Here is a 20,979-nt window from a genome sequence, read left to right on the forward strand (position 1 = left end):
GCACAGGGAGATCAGCTCGGTGCTTTGTGACCACCTAGAGGGGTGGGATAGGGAGGGTGGGAGGGAGGGAGACGCAAGAGGGAAGAGATATGGGAACATATGTATACGTATAACTGATTCACTTTGTTGTAAAGCAGAAACTAACACACCATTGTAAAACAGTTATACTCCAATAAAGATGTTTAAAAAAAAAAAACCAAAAAACTAAAGTCGTAAAAATGCACTAATAAATATTTGCTTAAAATTAACATTTTATTTAGTTTACAGATTTACTAGGTACATTTTATATATATATAGTATATGTACAAGGTACATTTATATACACAATTATCTCAAGCCCTCTGTGAGGAAGAGGTGGTTACAAATAGCAGACAGTATTATTGTCCAAGTGCCTCCACTCTACCCCCATCCCACACACTCAGGTTCTTAGAGGGCATGGCTTTTTTGTTTGTTTTAAATCTCAGTGGTTTAGAAAGACCAGGTAAATGTCTGTTGTGATAATGAAATTGAGATTCAAAGTGACCATTTGTGGCAGAAATTGGAGTTTGAAGCTAGATTAAGCACAATATTCTTTTTAATTTAACAGTTGCTGTACTTAGTATTATAAGGTAGATTTAAGTTAGTTTAAATATAGAAGTTGGGCTTCCCTGGTGGCACAGTGGTTGCGCGTCCGCCTGCCGATGCAGGGGAACCAGGTTCGCGCCCCGGTCTGGGAGGATCCCACATGCCGCGGAGCGGCTGGGCCCGTGAGCCATGGCCGCTGAGCCTGCGCGTCCGGAGCCTGCGCTCCGCAACGGGAGAGGCCGCAGCAGAGGGAGGCCCGCATACCACAAAAAATAAATAAATAAATAAATAAATAAATAAATAAATAAATAAATAAATAAATAAATAAATAAATAAATAAATAAATAAATAAATAAATAAATAAATAAATAAATAAATAAATAAATAAATAAATAAATAAATAAATAAATAAATAAATAAATAAATAAATAAATAAATAAATAAATAAATAAATAAATAAATACCACAAAAAATAAATAAATAAATAAATAAATAAATAAATAAATAAATAAATATAGAAGTTGATTTTCATGTTATGCTAAAAACAAAATAACAAGCATAAGAATAAATAACTCTTTTACAAAATTTCCAAACTAAGTAATGCATTTGAAATGCAAGCACAATATGTTACTGGCTTCAGGACTCTATCCTTTCAGACAAGTAAGATGTTTTCCCCATTAAGCCCATATAATAACACCCCTCTTTACATGGCATGTTAAATCTATACTACTGAAACATTTATTAAATTAAATTGTAATTAGTAGTGTGTGTTTCCCTGGAAATACCTTTGAGAGTTGAAGTGGTCTTTTTCATTTTTATATAATTAGCTTAGTCTATAACTCTTAGCACTTTACTGCTGATCAGTGTGTGTCACTTGAATTACTGATCATTCAGTTAAAATCTGTTCTCAGGACCATGACAGGAATTCTATGGAAATATTATTATGTTACTACTATAAATATTACCACTTGTAACATAATAAATAATTCATAGTCTTCTATCATAAAAACCTGAGTTAGATAAGAATGAACCACAAGTTATGCTACACATTTGATTCCTTGATATGCACAATTACCTTGTGTTTATCATCTACTTGCTTGAGAGTTCTAGGCAGTGTAAGAACAGAGCCCCAAAGTCGAAAGCTTTCTTCCTTCTAAATATTAACCTATTTGTCTCAGCTATTAATAAATTTGGAGGCCATCCAAAAATCTTACAAACTCAGTTTGTCAAAATACATGTAAATGTAACCAATGGTATCTCTACAACACTATACACACCTGCAAATAACTTTCATTTCCAGGCTAAATTTTTCCAGCGTTTTATCTCCATTTAGTCATTTTTTTCTATGGCAGCCCCAAACTACAATTTTATCATTTTTTTTTTTACTTTTTTTAACATAAGAATAAAAAATCAAATTAGTTCTTCTATTCATATGCCAGTTAACTCTATAATACAGTTAAATATTAGTTTTTAAACCCTTCAAAATTATTTCAGCTCTTTCTCTTCCACTTTCCTTCCTGAAAATTCAGTCCAGAAATCATTATCTGAGGCTGAGAATGGCAGGTGAACATGCTGGAGGGAGAGCCACAGTGGCCCAGAGCAGGGTGTCAGAGTCTGCAAAATAAGGACAGCTTCCAAGGGCGTCTGGGAGAAGGCCTGAACCCAAAAAAAGGATGAGGAGGGCATCTGCATGAGAAGAGTGGCCTGCCACAGGGTGTCACAGCACTTGAGAGGGGTGAGTAGGGATAGGGATACTCCATCAGAGAGAGGAAGAGAAAAGCCTGGGGGACATGGCAGAAAATTAGTTAACATACAGGGCAACTGATCAAATAAGTAAACATATTAAGTTAAAAATTGTGAGCCACTATATTGTATACCTGTAACTTATACAATATTGTACAGCAACTATACTTCAATTTAAAAAAAAAAGTAAATGTATTAAGGATAATGATTTCTCACCATCAGAAGGATGTTACAACTAGAGAAAAGATGAAAAGTAGAATGACCACTGTGGTGGTGAACTGAAATTAGAGATATCAGTGTGAACTTAATGATTTTCAAAATACATAATAGATGCAGATGCACTACAGATATAAAAGTATATATGTGGGTGTGTGTCTATATATATGTGTGCATGTATACGAACATACATTTGCTATTTTCTGATTTTGATGGTACATTAATGGTTATGTCCGAGAAGATCCTTGAGGAAGAGAAATACACAAGTATTTAGGGGGCAATGACAGATCACGCATTTCAAATGTTTCAGGGGAAAAAAAGCTATATACTGTAATTGTAACTTTTGTGTTCAGAAATATTACAAAATTAATTAAAACATTATTTCAGCACAAGAATCACAATAAATCAATGCCACATACTTCCAATTACATAAAATACTTTGTACCTATAGTTCTCAATTTTTAGGTGAATAACAACCCCTCTGAGAATCTAAATATGCAATCTCTCCCCAGAAAATAAATACATGATAAAAATCTCAATTACATTTCAGGAAACTCAGTCACTGAACCCATTTAGTCACCCTGTTTCCCCTAAAAAATCAGGTCCATAGTGTTCAGTATCTCAGGCACTGCTTTAAATTATTACTCCTATATAGTAAAATATGTCAAAAGGACTCATGTAAATGCATGAAAATTATATACTTAAAATGTTTCTTGGGCTTCCCTGGTGGCGCAGTGGTTGAGAGTCTGCCTGCCGATGCAGGGGACACGGGTTCGTGCCCTGGTCTGGGAAGATCCCACATGCCGTGAAGCAGCTGAGCCCGTGAGCCATGGCCGCTGAGCCTGCGCGTCCGGAGCCTGCGCTCCGCAACAGGAGAGGCCACAACACTGAGAGGCCCGCGTACCGCAAGAAAACAAAAACAAAAACAAAAACAAAACACACATGTTTCTGTTTATTGAAAAATAAAATTGGGGTAAAATTAACAACATCAACGATTTCAACCACCTTTGCAAGGCGTTTCATGGGAGGCAGGTTGTAACTTTCCGACCTTTAAAATGATTCTGAGGTTCTGTATTACACTGGTGAAACAAGTATGATATATTGACCTAAAACTATCTTGCCAACAAAATCCACCAGCTGGACACCCAAGAAAGTAATGATAGAAAACTTCCTGCTTTGGGACAGAGTAAACCTGGTTCCTAACACAGAAAAAAACTCAGTCTACAAATGCTTTGGAGCGTGGACTTGTTTTGGTGGACTAAGAGTATGAAAGGGAAATTCTGACTTCCTGTGGTAGTGGGCTGTCTGTAGTCATAGCTAGGAAGAAGAGACAGTAAGACAATTTCATATTTAAAACTATATTTCAGAGACATGTGATAGAACTACTTAGGAAAAGGATGGACCACTCTGACCAACAATAGTATTTGATCTCCATGCCGTAAAGAAGATTTAGAAATTGCCCCTTAAGGATCAAGAAAGAGCAGTCTGCCAAACGAAGAGGAAAACCACACAATAATCTCCTGTGTGAAAATTCTACTTCTATCTGTAAAGAAGTTGCTCCCTTTATTACCTAGTCTTTAAAGTCCTAAGCACCTTTCTTTGCATACAGTGCCCAGTCTTTTTAGACTATGTAACTTTCTCAAATTTGTACCTAAGTCTAGCTACTTAAAATCAACAAACGTTTCCTAACTTTTATCTCAGTCCACCTTCACAATGAATCTTGAGTATATTCAATATCAAGAGGACAATTTTCTTATGGCAAAAAAATATCAGCATTCTCACCCTCTCTTCCTTAATTTAGCCCACATACTATGGAGTTCATCTGAGGGCTCTCAGAAAGGCTGTTATAAGGGTGGCTGTGTTTTTCAACATTAGAGTATTTTAAATGGTCTATTTTCAAAGATAGAATATGAATAAAAAGCAAAAATAGATTAAAAATTATAATTCAAGGATTGGGTTTCCCTGGTGGCGCAGTGGTTGAGAATCTGCCTGCCAATGCAGGGGACACGGGTTCAAGCCCTGGTCTGGGAAGATCCCACATGCCGTGGAGCAACTGGGCCCGTGAGCCACTACTGAGCCTGCGCGTCTGGAGCCCGTGCTCCGCAACAAGAGAGGCCGCGATAGTGAGAGGCCCGCGTACTGCAATGAAGAGTGGCCCCCGCTTGCCGCAACTAGAGAAAGCCCTCGCACAGAAACGAAGACCCAACACAGCCAAAAATAAATAAATAAATAAATAAAATTTCAAATAATAATAATTCAAGGATTAACCTATATATTTTTTAAAAATCACATTGAATGACTTTTTTCTTAAACCTACAAAGTGAAACTGGGATATTATCACATTAATGATTCACAGTGTAGTTAACCTGCACTCTTTTGTCCTCCTCTACTACTCCCTTATAGTGTCTTCATCTATCTTTACACTCTCCCCTCAAGCATCTATAACAGTTACAGCATACATGAAATGGAATATCCTCACTTTCAAATATATCATAAATCTCCTAAAATTCAGGCAAAATATATTTTCCCTTTTAAAAAAATATTTAGTAGCACAAACATTTTTTTTTGGCGCCTGACTTCCTTTACTTAGCATAGTGATTTCAAATTTTATCCATGTTGCAGCATGCATCAGTACTTCATTCCTTTTTATTGCTGTTCAGAGTAGTGCAAACTTTTAAGAAAACAATTTACCAATATATGTCAAGAGCCACAAAATATTCAAACACTTTGCTACAGTAATCCTACTTCAGGGATTATAAACAAACAGTGATACTGACCTCTGCTCCCAATACATACACAAATAATGTGTGTTTAAAGATCTTCATCACCATGTCATTTGTAACAAGGGTAAAAAGAAATTTAATGTTCATTAGTGGAGAAATAAATTACAAGAACTATGATATATTCAGTCACAAATTAGAATGCAATGTAGTCATTAAACATCACAGTTAAAACACTGACCAAAGTTTCCATTCTCTAAAATTTTTATTGCAGCATTATTAAGAAATTAAACACACAAATCATTCAAATGTCAAATGAGAGGCTAACATTTGAGACAGCCACAGTTGGAAATATGCAGCTGTCAAAAAAAAGTAAAATATTGAGGATAAATATAGCAAAATGTTAATGATAATTATCTCTTGCTAAGTCATTTTTATTTATTTTTTAGTATTTCTTAATTTGCATGCATTTCAAGTATTATTATGGAAAAGCCTCCTTTTCAGAGACTCACATTTTCCCTGATGCCCTAAACAGATCCCACCATGTTTACTTCCTTCCTAGAAAACAATACAATCTGTAATTATTTTACATATTGTTTACTTATTTGCCTATCTCCCTAAATAAACATAAACTCCAGTAATCTTCCCAAACAAGTAACAACATAATTACTGTAATTTATAACTGTAATAATGTAATGTAGTATTTATGCAGGAAGAACTACAGAATGAACTAAACCAAAGGTTGAGAAAGAGAACCAAACACATATATCTTTGAAATTCAAGCTTATAAATAAATGGTTTTGGGAGGATTAATTAACCATTTAAAAAATAAGGTAAGGGATGACTTCCCCGGTGGTCCAGTGGGTAAGACTCGGCACTCCCAATGCAGGGGGCCTGGGTTCGATCCCTGGTCAGGAAACTAGATCCCGCATGCATGCCCCAACTAAGAGTCCTCTTGCTGCAACTAAGAAGTCCACATGACTCAACTAAAGATCCCACATGCCACAACGAAGATTCTGCATGCCGCAACTAAGACCCAGCGCAGCCTAATAAATAAAAATTTTTTAAACAACTTTATTGGAGTATAATTGCTTTACAATGGTGTGTTAGTTTCATACCTAATTCAATTAAACTAATTCAACACCAAAATAAAAATACCAGAAGTTGAATGTAATTAGCAAAATTTAATGCACAGTACATAAAGGTCCAGCATCAACTCAATTTTCTCTGTCATGGATAGTCAATCCACTAATCTGCCTTTCACCTTCATAAAACAAATAGAGAAATACAACAAAATTGCATTAAACTGAGGAGCTAGGTTATAAAGTCAGACTATATGAGGTGAAAATATTACACAATCATTTAAGATTGTCATTTAAGATAACTAATCTTATACATGGTAAAGTGTTTTTGCATATATAATGATTATGTTACCAACCTACAGTCAAAATAACCCTTGACAATCTCTTAAAATGGACTACAGGCAGGGCAAGGTGCTCACAGGATAAAACACACTCATAAGAAAAATGAGAGTGAACTAAAGAACAAGGAGAGTCATCATATTTCACTAATTCCAGGGCTTATACTTAATGAATGAATTCCCAGGGTAATCATTTGCATGATTATGATCCTCTACCCCATCCTTCTTTTTCAAATTCAGAGAACATATGTTTAAGTTAAACACTCATGTGATATGGCTTCACTATACTACATGAGCCAAAGAATAAAATTATCCTGGAGTAATAAGTAACCACCAGATGCTATTTCCTTTTGTAGCATCATCGATTGAAAAGAATTTCTCCAGCGTTCTATTCAACCACTACACCCCCCACCCCTCTTCTCAACTTTTACTGAGTTTCCAAAACTGTGCCATCTACAAGAAATAGGCAAGAAAATACTGAAATCCCATTACACCATCAAGTTAAATTTTAAAATGTATTCGCATAACAAAAGAAAATATAACACATGATCCCTGCAGTTATTTGGGCTATTGTTTCTCAAATCATTCAGAGTTCATTAATAGTTGGAAACATATCAAAACTCAATTTTAGTGAGAAATCTCATCTTACCCACAACCATAAGTGTGAATTCAAACCCTCTCTTCACTGATTTTCTGTATACTTGATTTGGGAGATTTGCAAATCCCACATAGCCTTCAAGGTTCTTCTGTTGCTGAGAAAAGCAAAAGGAGTCCGGTTATTCATATATCAACAAATCACTTCTGTCACACATTTCAAATTCCCTTCATTAACCTATTTTTAGAAAACTAAACTATTATTCATGGTAAATTAAACTGATTTTTATAGTGTTACCAATAAAAGTATTAGTTAATTGCAAAAACGGACAAAATGAATTGAGCACAAGTTGACTGACAATAGACAATTATAAAAACCCAAGGGAATAAAATAAAAATTAAAGAAACCTGCCTCAGAGCAAAGATTTCAACTATAGTAAGTTACTAATAATAAGATTCTGACCAATCAACTAAAAAAAACAAAGAATTTTTCACAATAAAAAATTCAAATCCCCTTAAAATTATATTAAGGACTCTTTTAATCATCCCCTTTGCTCATACTAATTACCAGAGGCAGGAACTTCTTGAAATTTATCTTCTTATTCATGAAATAAAATCAAAACGTGGAGTTTAAAATTTTTCATGAACTCTTAAAAGCTCTCATGATCAATGTCAATCAGTAACATTATCTTTCAAGCTGTTATACTAGATCCAATTATGTCACTTCAAGGTTTTTACATGAGCCTGCTGCCTCTATCATCAGGGACATCAGATTTACCCAGGTTTTAAAGTAAATTTCAATTCAGTTTTCTGTGTGGTTTTTGATTCTTTGATGACCTCAATAAGCTTCATGAGTAATTCAAAGAAATCTACTTCTAAATAGGCATAGTAAATCAGTCTGATTTTCAACTTACCCATTGGTGAGAAACACTGTCCATAGTTCAGACCATCTGAGTGAGTAGAGTCTTACTGATTAATTTACTTAGGGGCAGGTCGTATTCATTCATTAAAATGTAATGGCAAAATATTCCTAAGAGGTACACATTTTTCTTAAAGATTTTTGCCACATTTAAATTCTCATCCAAAAAAACTCATATGGGCTCAAAGTACTAATTCAATACATTTGGATTTAACAAAGAACAGCAATCTGCATTCCTTACTAGCATCACATATGTAACTAAATATTCCATCCATAATATTTTTACCTGTTTAAAAATTCATATAAACTAATTCTTAAGACAAATATTGAGAAGATAAGTAAGCCAATTAAATTGAAAGGCTAATTTTAAATATACTAGTTAGGATACTGATCAGAATATTTTAAAGTCAAATATCTGAAAGCCTACTACGTGCAGAGCTAAGAATATGCATTAAATTTAAGGCTTCCTTGGTTCATATTTTATCCAACTATAACTGAAATTTAACTTAGACCAGAAAAAAGCCTCTCTATAAATTATGTAGCATACTCACAGCTACTTTGTAAAGAACACATTTCCATCATTCCAGTGTTCCAGATTCCAACAGACAGATCCACAGAGGAACAGTAAACGAGGAATTCCAAGAATCATACACCGCACATTCAGATGAACAGGAGAGAGAAATCCATTGGAACATAGTAAAAGATAGAGGGAAAAAAATGAAAGTTACTTACATGTAACTCAACAAATTAGAGGTAAATTACAAATAAATTGAAGACAGACTTTTTTCTACTCATGTCAAGGTAATATTTTTTGCCGGATATAAGGCCCAGTGAGTTTTAATCCATTTCAGCAGCTCTCCTGATCAAACACAGAATCAGAGGCCTCCTATCTATCTTTTTATGAAGAACAATTACTATGCCCTGTACCTGAAGTCTAACAAGAAATGGTGAAAAAAGTGTAAAGTATGATGTTTCAAGAAGATATACAGGGACCAAATTTAAATCCCAAGAAGAAAAAAATGTAAATTTCATACAATTTTGCTTTGTCAGTCACTGGATTAAGACAGCCCACTTCAGATAAATGCCAATGTTTTAGTTAAAATCTTTATACAGTGCTATATTTCAAGTAATTAAAATAAAGTTAAGAACTGGAAGAAATGCAAACCTGTAGATACAGGAAAGGGAAGGAAGCTAAAGATGGCAAGCAGTAACAAATGCAAAGATGAAGTAAATGTGATCTGTAAAAACTGAAATGCAAATAATATAGCATAGAGAAGAAAACAGACTATCCTTGGACAAAATGTCTTTAAAAAGGGTATGTCTTTATTCTATATTGAAGAAATCTATGAATTATATCACATCCTAGAACAGATGATGATGATTATTCAAATGTCACCTTCAAAGAGAGGACTGCCCTGATCACCCTTATCTAAAATTACAACCCATTCCTCATCTCAGCACTTTGCTGCTTTATGTTTTTCTCTTTAGCACTTACCACCATTTAACATACATTTTACAAACCTTGTTTATTGTGCTCTCCACCCACCCTACCTCCAACTAAAATGTAAACTCCATCAAGGTACAGATTAAATGAATTACATAAGTTGTGGCATCAAAAAGAGGAAGCCATCTGGGAGAGCTGAAGAAGTTTCAGAGAAAATATTTTAGGTTGCATATTCAAGGAACCCACCATACAAAAGGTGTAAGAAAAACACCTCCATCTACCCCGTGTCTTATTTATTGCTTTATCCTCAACTCCTAGAACAGTCTCAGGCACAACTAGGAGACTGAATTAAGAAAAGGGAGAAAAGCATTCTAGGGCAAAGGAATGGGCCCTAAAGTGGGGATGAACTTGGTACTTTCAGGAACAAAAAGAAGGTACATGAACTACAATGAGGTGAGGTAGTGGACCAGGAGATAAGTGATAAAAAATGAGGTCAGGGAGGCAGGCAGGGGCCAGATCATGTGGTACCCAGCCAAAGTAAGAAATTTGGATGTTATTTTAGGCATGATGGGAAGCCACTGGAGGGTTTTACCAGGCAAGTGACCTGACCTGATTTGTGTTTTAAAGATAGCTCTTACTGCTAAGAGAAGAAATGGAAATAAGAAAACTAGTAAGGAGCCTACTGCAATAGTCCAAGAAAGAAAGGGTATACTGAATTTAGATGGTATGGATGCAGAGAAATGAAGATTCAGAATATGTTTTGAAAGAAGAATTGTCAGGACATTGCTGGTGGGTTAGATGTGATTGGCAAAAGAAAAAGAGACAAAAGATAAAGAGACAAAAGATAACTCCTAAGTACTTGGCTTGAACAACTCAATGGCTAGTGATATCTCCAGGGAAACAGGATACAAAGGGGAGGAAAAGAGTGGGCGGTGAGGGCCAAAATCACAAAAATCAAAAATAGCTTTGAACATGTTAAGTGGAGGTGTCTGTTACATATTCAAGAAGAGATGGCCGGTAGGCAGTTAAACATATGAATTCAGAAATTCCAGGGTTGGTTGGTGCTGAAAATATAGATTTAGGAAACATAAGCATATAGATAGTATTGGGAGAGGATCAGATTCCCAAAGAGAGATTATAGATAAAAGGGGGTCTAGACAGTGCCCTGGAGCACTCCAACATTGAGATGTTAGGCAGAGAAAGAATGAGAAAGATTGATCAGTCAGGGAGGAGAAAGGAAAACTAGGACTGGCTCAAGGTCACTCACTTTATGTTAAATGCCACTGAAAAGTCAAATGAAATACCAGAGATGTAAACATAAAATTTGGAAATAAAAAGATTACTGGTAGTTTTGCACAAAAGCAGTCTCAGTAACAGTGAGGAAGAAGAGTGACTAGGTTGAGAGTAGATAATTCTCTGTACATAACTACTATAACATTTTAAATAATTTCATGTTTTGAATTATTTTAAAATTAAACATGTTACTTGCCAGTTTCCCGACACAACTTATTTCCCAGGAGAGAATCATGTCATATTCATCTCTACATTCCTAACAGAGTGCTGATACACAGGAGTTATTAAAAAAGATAAATGACAAAAATATACTTTCAGGAAAGTTTCTTCTGAGGAAGAAACTGTGTCTCAACACAAAAGACAGACTTAGGAAATACACCAGTAATATATAACACTGGTTGACTAAAACACACAGACTTTTCACATTTCATAAGAATCTTTCCTTACCCCAAATTCTAAAATCAACCACAGTCTATAATTCAGAAGACCTAAACTCAGTCTACAAATGCTTTGGAGAGTGGACTTGTTTTGGTGGACTAAGAGTATGAAAGGGAAACTCTGACTTCCTGTGGTACTGGGCTGTCTGTAGTCATAGCTAGGAAGAAGAGACAGTAAGACAGTGCCAGTGTGAAATATAACCTCTGGATAAAGAAATATTAGTTATAGACCTGAGTGATATAACTGTGACATTTATAAGCATGCGAATGTAGATAAAAGTATATTCACCCAAAATACCTTTAGATCTGAAGAGTATTACTCGATTTCAAACATCAGTTACATAAGAAGAAACAGTTATCAAATCATCTTTTCTAAAAGCATATGTTTACAAAATCTTTTGGTTACTATCTAAAAGATATACCAAATCTCTATGCCAAAATTCACATTTAAGAAAATCAAGCTATAATTCCACTGCTTGCTATTTCACTACCTGTGGAAAAATCAACTTAAATACAATATCCAGTAATTTCAGTGTTTAACTTATTTAAACTTACTTCTAGAAATCAATTATATTCAAAGAACAAGATGCCTCAAAAAGGTTTCAATTGACAGATTATTGGAACCCTTGAGATTTGTTTATATTCTCTTGCCATTTGTTCTTATTCCAAAGAAAAAAGTTATCAAAATCTTGGCATGTGAAAATCCATTATCATTTTAAAGGTTTGAATATTAGTATCTATAAATATTAATGTTTATAAATTAATATATATTTTCCAAAGGAGAAAAGCAGCAACTTGTTTTGAAAACTGCTAAATATGCTTTTCAGTAACAACGAAATTGAGTTGTGACAGGCTGGAAGTGACAAAAGTCGGAATTTGAGGAAAATTAAAACATATTTTTGGGAGGATCTACTATAAACCTTCAGCTCTCCCCATCTTTACAAAAAGAGATATTCAGCCCCGAATTACATAAATATGACCAGGATTCTATTTCTCCCCTTAGTAACTACAATTAAAACAAACAAACAAACAAAAAAACAGACTGCAAAGATCCAAGGAAGGTTTACATCGGTAACTTAAAATTTCAAAGGTAACATTTGATCTTTCCTAAATAATTTCAAGTTAAAGCTGTACCACTTTGGATTTTAAAACATAGACAAACTGTATGCTGTTTCACATACTGACAAATACAATTAAATTTCTTTCTCCTAAAGTTCACGTATTTCTAAATACAAAAAAACAACTACTCACTACAAAAGAAAAAAGATACATAAATTTACTTGTCTACTCATTATTACTAACAAAAGCCTTACATCATACACAAAGATGAAACTGTCTAGCACTCAAGTCACATTCCTCCCATCTCTTACATAATTCAAGGAGAAAATTAAAGAACTTCACTATTTAAATCCCTTAAGTATTTTAATATAACTGGTGTAAAAATACCTAGATTCTAGATTTAATATAACAAGAACACTAAGATGTTACAAGATAACATAAGCTTGTCCTAAATGTTAACTTTGATGTTCCCTCCCCAATTTTCTCTAAAGATCATATCTTAGTTTGCATGACCCCAGCTCCTCCCTTTTTACTGAGATGAACAATTGTGTACAAATGGAACCAACTTTTACTTTCTTAATCTTATTCTGGATTCTTGGTTAATCTACTTAAAAGATTTTAATATTTAATTGTATGAACACAGGTAAGAATGAGATAACTTAGAAGTTTAAATACATTTTTTTCTTTGCTCTGAACTTGGAATTTAAATCTCTACTCACAGAATTACTGGCCACACTCATTCAATCAACACAGTTACTGGACCCTTACAATGTGTGTATTAGTAATTAGGGATGTAAAAGCTAATAAAAACAAGGTCCCTGCTTATAAAACTAAGAATCTGAGGTCAGGTAAGTTAGAAGACAATTATATTAACACAGTGATAAATACTATAATGGAGGCAAGCGCATAAATATAACTATGAGAACGAAAAAAAGGGTGCTTTCTCCTATCCTGGGGTCAAATCCTTCAGATCCTGAAGGACTAGTAGGCCTTAGTCTGATGAGAAATGTGGGTAGGTGCTAGAGAATATGAGCAGGCCAACTGGTAACTGTACAGGTCCAAAAGCAAGAGGAGAGAGCACAGTTCTTTAGGGTAACTACAAATAGTTCAATACAACTCATTATCAGGGTCCAGGAGATACAGGGTAGGAAAGTTAAGCAAAAGCCAGATTATAAAGGACTTTGTTGGCCACACTAAAGAACTTAGAATAGGCTTCATCTTGAAAACTTATGAACAGCATTAAAGGATTTGAAGCAGAAAATTGCACAATCACATTAATTCACATGCCAAGTCACATTCATATTTTAAAAAATTACCACTAACAATAATATTGAGGATGAACTGCAGGAGATAATGGTAGCAATCCCAAGATCTGTTGCAGTAGCCCAGGGAAGACAAAAGCAGTGGGGATGAAGAGAAATTAAGTTAGAATGCTACTGTCCCTAACAGTAGCCACTAGCTACATGTGGCTATCAAGCACTTGAAATTTAGCTAGTCTGAATTAATATATGCTCTAAGTATAAAATAGAAACCAGGCTTTGAAAACCGATTATGAAAAAAAGAATAAAGCATGTCAATTTTTATACTGATTACAGGTTGAAATAAAATTTTAGCTATACTGGGCTACATAAAATCTGATACTAAAGTTAAACTCACGTGTTCCTTTTTACTTTTTAAACGTAGCTACTAGAAAAGTTTAAATTACATATGTGGCTTGCATTAACTTCTAATGGACAGTGCTGGGTGAGATATTAATGACATGAACTGACAAGTCTCTGTAATTTGTGGGGGGAGTGGTAAGACTCAAATTTATGAATTTAGGTTGAGCAACTGGATTAATGGTTGTTCCAATCATTAAAAGCAAAATTCATTTGAGTTTAAGGTGCTAAATTGGCTTTAGGGAGACAAATATCTAGTAGGCAGCGACATATACAAAAGTTAGAAGTTCTAGAAATGTCTAGGTTAGGCAGATATTAACATTTTAAGTCAACAACATTTAAACGGTATGAAGGCCATGGGTATGGATTCAATTGCAGTATACAAAGTAGGAAGCAGGTCAGAACCAACACCAACACCCCACTACCACCACCACTACCACCTACACAAACCTAGGAAAAGGGAAGACAGAAGAATGAGGAAAGTAGTTCTTAGAAGCAGTTCAAGGAGGTCAACTGTAGCGGCCTCCTTCAAGAAGTGGTCAACTGTACCAAATGCTCTGGAGTGGTCAATATAGAGACATAGAAGAATCTATATATCATTATCAGGGACCACTGTCAGAGCAGTGGAAAGATAGGGGAAAGACAGATGAAGGCAGACTGGAATTAAATAAGCAGTGAATAACTAACTGCAGACAGTGAGGGTAAACAATTCTTTCTGAATGCTTATCTGTGAATAGAAGAGCAATAAGGTAGAAGCTAGAGGACAATAAAGGGTTATGCAAGTTTTAGGAATTAAAAAAAAAAAAGGATAGCTGAATGTTTAAATGCTAATAAATGCTGTGAGTTTGGTGTTAGTAGATGCAAATTATTACATACAGAATGGATAAACAACAAGGTCCTACTGTATAGCACAGGGAACTACAATCAATATCCTGGAATAAACCACAATGGAAAAGAATATAAAAAAGAATGTATATATGTGTATAACTGAGTCACTGCTGCACAGCAGAAATTAACACAACACTGTAAATCAACTATACTCCAATAAATAAATTTTTTAAAAATGCTTTAAAAAGTAAAAAATAAGTTAAAAAAAAAAAAAAAGAAAAGATTACCTAGACAGGGACTTCCCTGGTGGCAAAGTGGTTAAGAATCTGCCTGCCAATGCAGGGGATACGGGTTCAATCCCTGGTCCGGGAGGATCCCACATGCCGCGGAGCAACTAAGCCCGCGCACTGTAACTACTGAGCCTGCGTGATGCAACTACTGAAGCCCATGCACCTAGAGCCCGTGCTCCGCAACACGGAGAGAAGCCACTGCAATGAGAAGCCTGTGCACCTCAATGAAGAGTAGCCCCCGCTCGCTGCAACTATACATAGCTCACACACAGCAACAAAGACCCAACGCAGCCAAATAAGTAAATAAATAAAATTAATTTTAAAAAAAAGATTACCTACACAAGCAGCTGAAGAAAGAAAGGTAAACCAGGATACAGTTAACATTCTGGAATGATGGACAGAATTTTCTCTAAACTCCAGAAAAAAAAAAATCACCTGCTAATCCTAAAAGAAGAGGGATGGACCAGGGAATTTTAAGAGAGAAAGATTTGAATCAGCAACCACCAAAACAAAAAGAAGGGCTAGGAATACACAACAGGCAGCCAAGGAATTCTGTCCACTAGTTTAGGCTAAAGATCTGTGTGAATGTATCCCTGAAGCCACGAGATCTTTTATTCCAATAGCAATCTGTAACTTGAATGTAAGCCAATAGGCTGTTATTTGAAGCTGTTATTTTGCAGAAAGGGTACCCAAAACTACAAGGGATCAAGGGAGCTGACATGTATGGTTGAAGTGATTTAGTGAACAAAATGGAGAGAGTCAAGGATCCAAGGTATGAAGTAAGGAAATGAGATAGCTAAGAATATGAAATTGTGAATAGAATAAGCCATACAATTAAGATTTCAGAGGTGGAACAGAAGTTCCAGATGATGACCACATGGAGCCATTAAAATGACAGCTCAACCATAATCCAGATACTGTGAAGCTAAATTATTGAACAAGTTTTACACATGGGCACTAAAAACGCCCCAGAATGGTAAGAGAGCTTGGGGTAGAAAGAAAAACTGAGTGTTTGGTGACATCTTTAACAAATAAGGAGAAAACAGGGATGTGGTAACTGACAAATTTAAGAAGGGTGAGAAAATACTGTTGTTAAGTAGCATAAGCTTTAAAGAAGCAGGGCTTTTTTTAAAGGAAGAATGGTCTAGAGTCTAGACAAGCACTATCTGATAGAAATGTAAGGTGAATGACATATGTAATTATAAATATTCTAGTAGACACATTATGGAAGTAAGAGTAAAAAGGTGAAATTAATATCATTTTATTTCACCCAATGTATATACAATATTATCATTTCAATATGCAATCAATATAAAAAGTTATTATGACTCATTTTACATTATTCATTACTCTACTTTCTTTTCCTTTGTAACAATCTTTGAAATACAGCGCGACTTACTTAGGACTAGCCACATTTCAAGTGCTCAAGAGCCACATGTGGTTAGCGGCTACCCTACTAGATACAGAAATAGAAATTTCAGGGCTTCTCTGGTGGAGCAGTGGTTGAGAATCTGCCTGTCGATGCAGGGAACATGGGTTCGCACCCTGGTCCAGGAAGATCCCATATACCGCGGAGCGGCTGGGCCCGTGAGCCATGGCCGCTGAGCCTGTGCGTCTGGAGCCTGTGCTCCGCGATGGGAGAGGCCACAACAGTGAGAGGCCCGTGTACCACAAAAAAAAAAAAGAAAAAGAAAAAGAAAAAAGAAATTTCATAGATATAGGACATTTTCATCATTACCAAAAGTTCTACTAGAGAGCACAAAACTAAATGAACAATAGTACCCAGTAGTAAGTGAGGATGTGGGAAAATAGGCACTTTCGTACATGACTGGTAGAATATAAACTGAAACCACTGCCCTGAAGATCAATTTGGCCATGTGCATCAAAAACTTAAGTTTTCATGCTCTCACACTCAACAAATTCCACTTTCATGAATTTATAATCTTACAAATTTATAAGATTTAGATAAAAGAACATTCAACAAAACACTATTAACAATAATGAAAAATCATAAAAACCAAAGTTTCAAAAACAAGTGAAACAAGTAATACATTATGGTACTCCCATGTGTTAAAATACCAAGCAGCCATTAAAATTAAAGTTTTAGAAGAACAGACATGACAGATAACAACATACTGAATGGAGTAACTATTATTACACAGTTGGTACAGTAATATTTACCTTTAAACATTCTCTTATGTATATACTGGAAAACAAAAGAATATAGACTAGTGACATTAATGAAATTAGCAGAACAAAAAGACTCCAGAAAATTCTCTCCATTAAAAGCAAGAGAAAATGTCTTACAAACTCTGGAAATTAACAAAAGGCTTGCAGCAATCCAAAGAGCGCTTATTCAAGAAAAAGGGCTGAATCTCAGTAAAAACTGCAGCATTTGTTGCATTTTAACTCGCCTATTCTTATCTTCCCTCATCAGCTCTACAGTAGCCTTGAAAACTGACAGCAGGCAATCATGGCAAAAATTAGCACCCTGTCAGCAACTGGAATAGGCAGAATAGGCTCCTTCAGAGCCCCATTCCCAAAGAACAGTATGTGACCTGTTTGATGATTCCCTGCAAGGCCCCACAAATAACCACTAGGATAACCAGAGACTTCAGTGACAACACATGACAAAGAAAACAGACTTTACAGAATTAGTTCCCCAAAAGTCACTAAACAAGCAAACAACAAACAGTGATAATAAATAAACCCTGAGGGGTGGAGGAGAAAGGGGAGAGGGAGAATCTGACCACTGGTGTCACGCTGTATAGTTCAAAATGTCCAGTTTTCAACAAAAAAATTATCAGACATGCAAAAAAACCCCAAGAAAGCATAACCCATATTCGGGGTGGGGGGGGAGAAGCAATCAATAGAAACTAACCCTGAGAAAACTCAGACATTAGACAGAGACTTTAAATCTGCTATTTAAAATACATTCAAATAACTAAAGGAAATCATGTCTAAAAAACTAAAAGTATAAGAACTACATTCACCAAATAGAGAAAATTAATAGAGATGGAAATTATTAAAAAGAACCAAATAAAAATTCTCAAGTTCAAAAGTAGAATAACTGAAATGAAACTTCACTAGAGAGAGAGGATCAAAAACAGATGTGAGCTAGCAGAAGAATTAGCAAACTTGAAGTTTGGTCAAATAACATTTACCAGTCTAAGGAACAGAAACAAAAAAGAGTGAAGAAAAAACTGAACAGAGCCAGAGACTGTGGAACAAAATCAAGCATACGAACCTACACATAACGGGAGTCCCTGAAGTAGTAGAAAGGAGGAGGGAGGGAGAGAGGGAAAGAGACAGGGGGAGAAAAGGAGTAAGAGGCAAAAAGTATGTTTGAAGAAACAACGGCAGACAATATCCCAAATCTGAAGAAAAATATGTTTACACATTAAAAGCTCAGCAACTCCAAACAGGAAAAAAGCAAAGAGATCCACACCAAGACACATCAAAATCAAACTGCCAAAAAACGGAGACAAAAAATCAGGAAAGCAGCAAGAGAGACTTTAAATGACCATATACAGGGGACTCTTAAAATCAATAATGACTAACATGTCATCAGAAACCAGAGGCCAGAAAGTAGATGGATGACACATGCAAGATGTTAAAACAAAAAGACTGTCAACCAAGAATTCAGTCTCTACCAAAGGTATCTTTCAAAAATGAAGGTGAACTTAAGACATTCTCTGATAAGCAAAAATTGAGAGAATTCCTCACAATCAGATATGCCCTACGAGAAATACTACATAAAAGACAGTACAAATATAATTTTTATTTGCAACTCTCTTCTACCCGATTTAAAGGAACACTTCATGAAGCAATAATTATTAAATTGTGTTCTTGGGTTTATAAAGTAGAAAGAAGTAATTTGTATGACACTAAGAGCACAAAGGAGGGAAGAGGAAATGAAAGTATACAGGAGCAAAATTACTGTATTCTATTGAAACTAAGTTGGTAATAACCCAAATTACAATGTTATCAGTTATTAATTGTAATCGCCAGGGCAATAAATAAATAACCTAATTAAATATTAGGCACAGCACTTTAACAGACATTCCCTCAAAGAAGATATACAAATTGACAATAAGCAGGTGAAAAGATGTTTAACATCATTAGCCATTAGGGAAATGCAAATTAGAACCAAAATGATACCACCTCACTCCTACTACTATAGTTTAAAGGGACAGACAATAACAAATGTGGACATGGATGTGGAGAAACTGAAACCTTCACACATTGCTGGTGGGAATGTAAAATGCTACAGCTGCTTTGGCAAACAGTTTGGTAGCTCCTCAGAAAGTTAAACATAGTTACCCTATGATCCAGCAATTCCATCCCAAGGTATAGATCCAAGAGAATTGAAAACATAAGTCCACATAAAAACTGGTACTTAAATGTTCTTGGCAGCATTACTCACAATAGCCAAAAAATAGAAATAAGCCACATGTCCATCAACTGATGAACGGATAAACAAAATTATGTGGTATTATCTATGCAACAGAATATCATTCAGTAATAAAAAGGTACAAAGTACTGATGCATGCTATCAATACAATATAGATGAACCTTGAAAACACCATGCTAAGTGAAAGAAGCTAGTTGCAAAAAAGTATTGAATGATTTCATTTATATGAAATGCCCAGAATAGGAAATTCTATAGAGATGGAAAGTAGATTAGTGGTTGCCTAGACCTGGGAATAGGAGAGAATGGGAGTAACTGTTAATAAGTACAGGGTTTCTTTTTGGGCTGATGAAAATGTCCTCAAATTAGATAGTGATGATGGTTGCACAACTCTGTGAATATACTAAAAATGACAGAACTGAATTTTATGGCATGTGAATTGTATTTCAATAAAGCTGTTACAGAATCAAGTATGTAGTGTCTATAATACACTACCTTTCATATATAATTTTTATATCTCCTTTCCTACATGTATCTTCTCATTTGTGTAAAAAGATAGGAAGAAACTAAAAACTAAGCAAGAAATTATTAAGATTGGTTACCCATATGGATGGGTGGTTAAATGGCAGAAAAGGAAAACGAGAATAGGGTAAAAGAGATGAGAGGTGGAAGGGACACTTCCGGACATACTGTTTTACAGAACTGACTATTAACACCACAATAATGTTTCACATATTCCAATGAAAAAAATAACCAAAATCAGCCAGGATGTGAGAAGAGCTCAAAATGGACTAAAAACAGTAACAAATAAAACTTAACTGTATTTCAAATGAGTAACATAACTCCAATGAACAAGGTGGGTAAGAAAAGAACATAACTCTGGAAAACAGTATGTTGACTGAATAGTATAAGACTAAAAACAAAAAGAAGTGTATGCAATACTACACTCTAATAAGTAAATATATTTATAACAGCAATTCTGAAACTACACTTATGTGTATACCAGAACTGAACAAATAAGTAAATAAATTGTAGATGAGAGGTTTTCCACTGTTGGAGAAAGGAGTTACAAATAAGAAAAGAGAAAGGCTAGACTTAATCTTGTGTTAGTAGATTAGAATTGGTGTATTAGTATGAATTCATGGTTTTTAATATACATAAACATATATATTTATGTTAACCTATATTATATATATTATCTATACATACACATAGATATGTATAGAAATACAGATGTGTGAATGTACACAAAAATATAACTTCCTTGGGGGCTTCCCTGGTGGCGCAGTGGTTGAGAGTCCGCCTGCTGATGCAGGGGACATGGGTTCGTGCCCCGGTCCGGGAAGATCCCACATGCCGCGGAGCGGCTGGGCCCGGGGGCCA

At 35.1% G+C, this 20,979-nt stretch overlaps 1 protein-coding gene across 2 annotated transcripts in view; it reads right to left on the reverse strand.

Annotated features, from left to right (window-relative positions):
- The window catches only part of SEPTIN7 (septin 7), a 75,820-nt gene extending 67,046 nt beyond the window's left edge, over nt 1-8,774 (reverse strand). The window contains exons 1-2 of one of the 2 annotated variants that reach the window (XM_024127341.3): nt 8,728-8,774; nt 7,313-7,415 (exon numbers count right to left, since the gene is read on the reverse strand). In XM_024127341.3, coding sequence (XP_023983109.1) covers nt 7,313-7,322 — 10 coding nt within the window. In that variant the 5' untranslated portion in view covers nt 7,323-7,415; nt 8,728-8,774. Of the gene's footprint in view, nt 1-7,312; nt 7,416-8,171; nt 8,543-8,727 lie in introns of those variants that run through there. The other variant, XM_024127336.3, reaches the window with a different exon arrangement.
- Between the last annotated feature and the right edge of the window lie 12,205 nt (nt 8,775-20,979).

Source organism: Physeter macrocephalus, chromosome 5 (assembly GCF_002837175.3).
Source record: "Physeter macrocephalus isolate SW-GA chromosome 5, ASM283717v5, whole genome shotgun sequence".
Lineage (NCBI taxonomy): Eukaryota > Metazoa > Chordata > Mammalia > Artiodactyla > Physeteridae > Physeter > Physeter macrocephalus.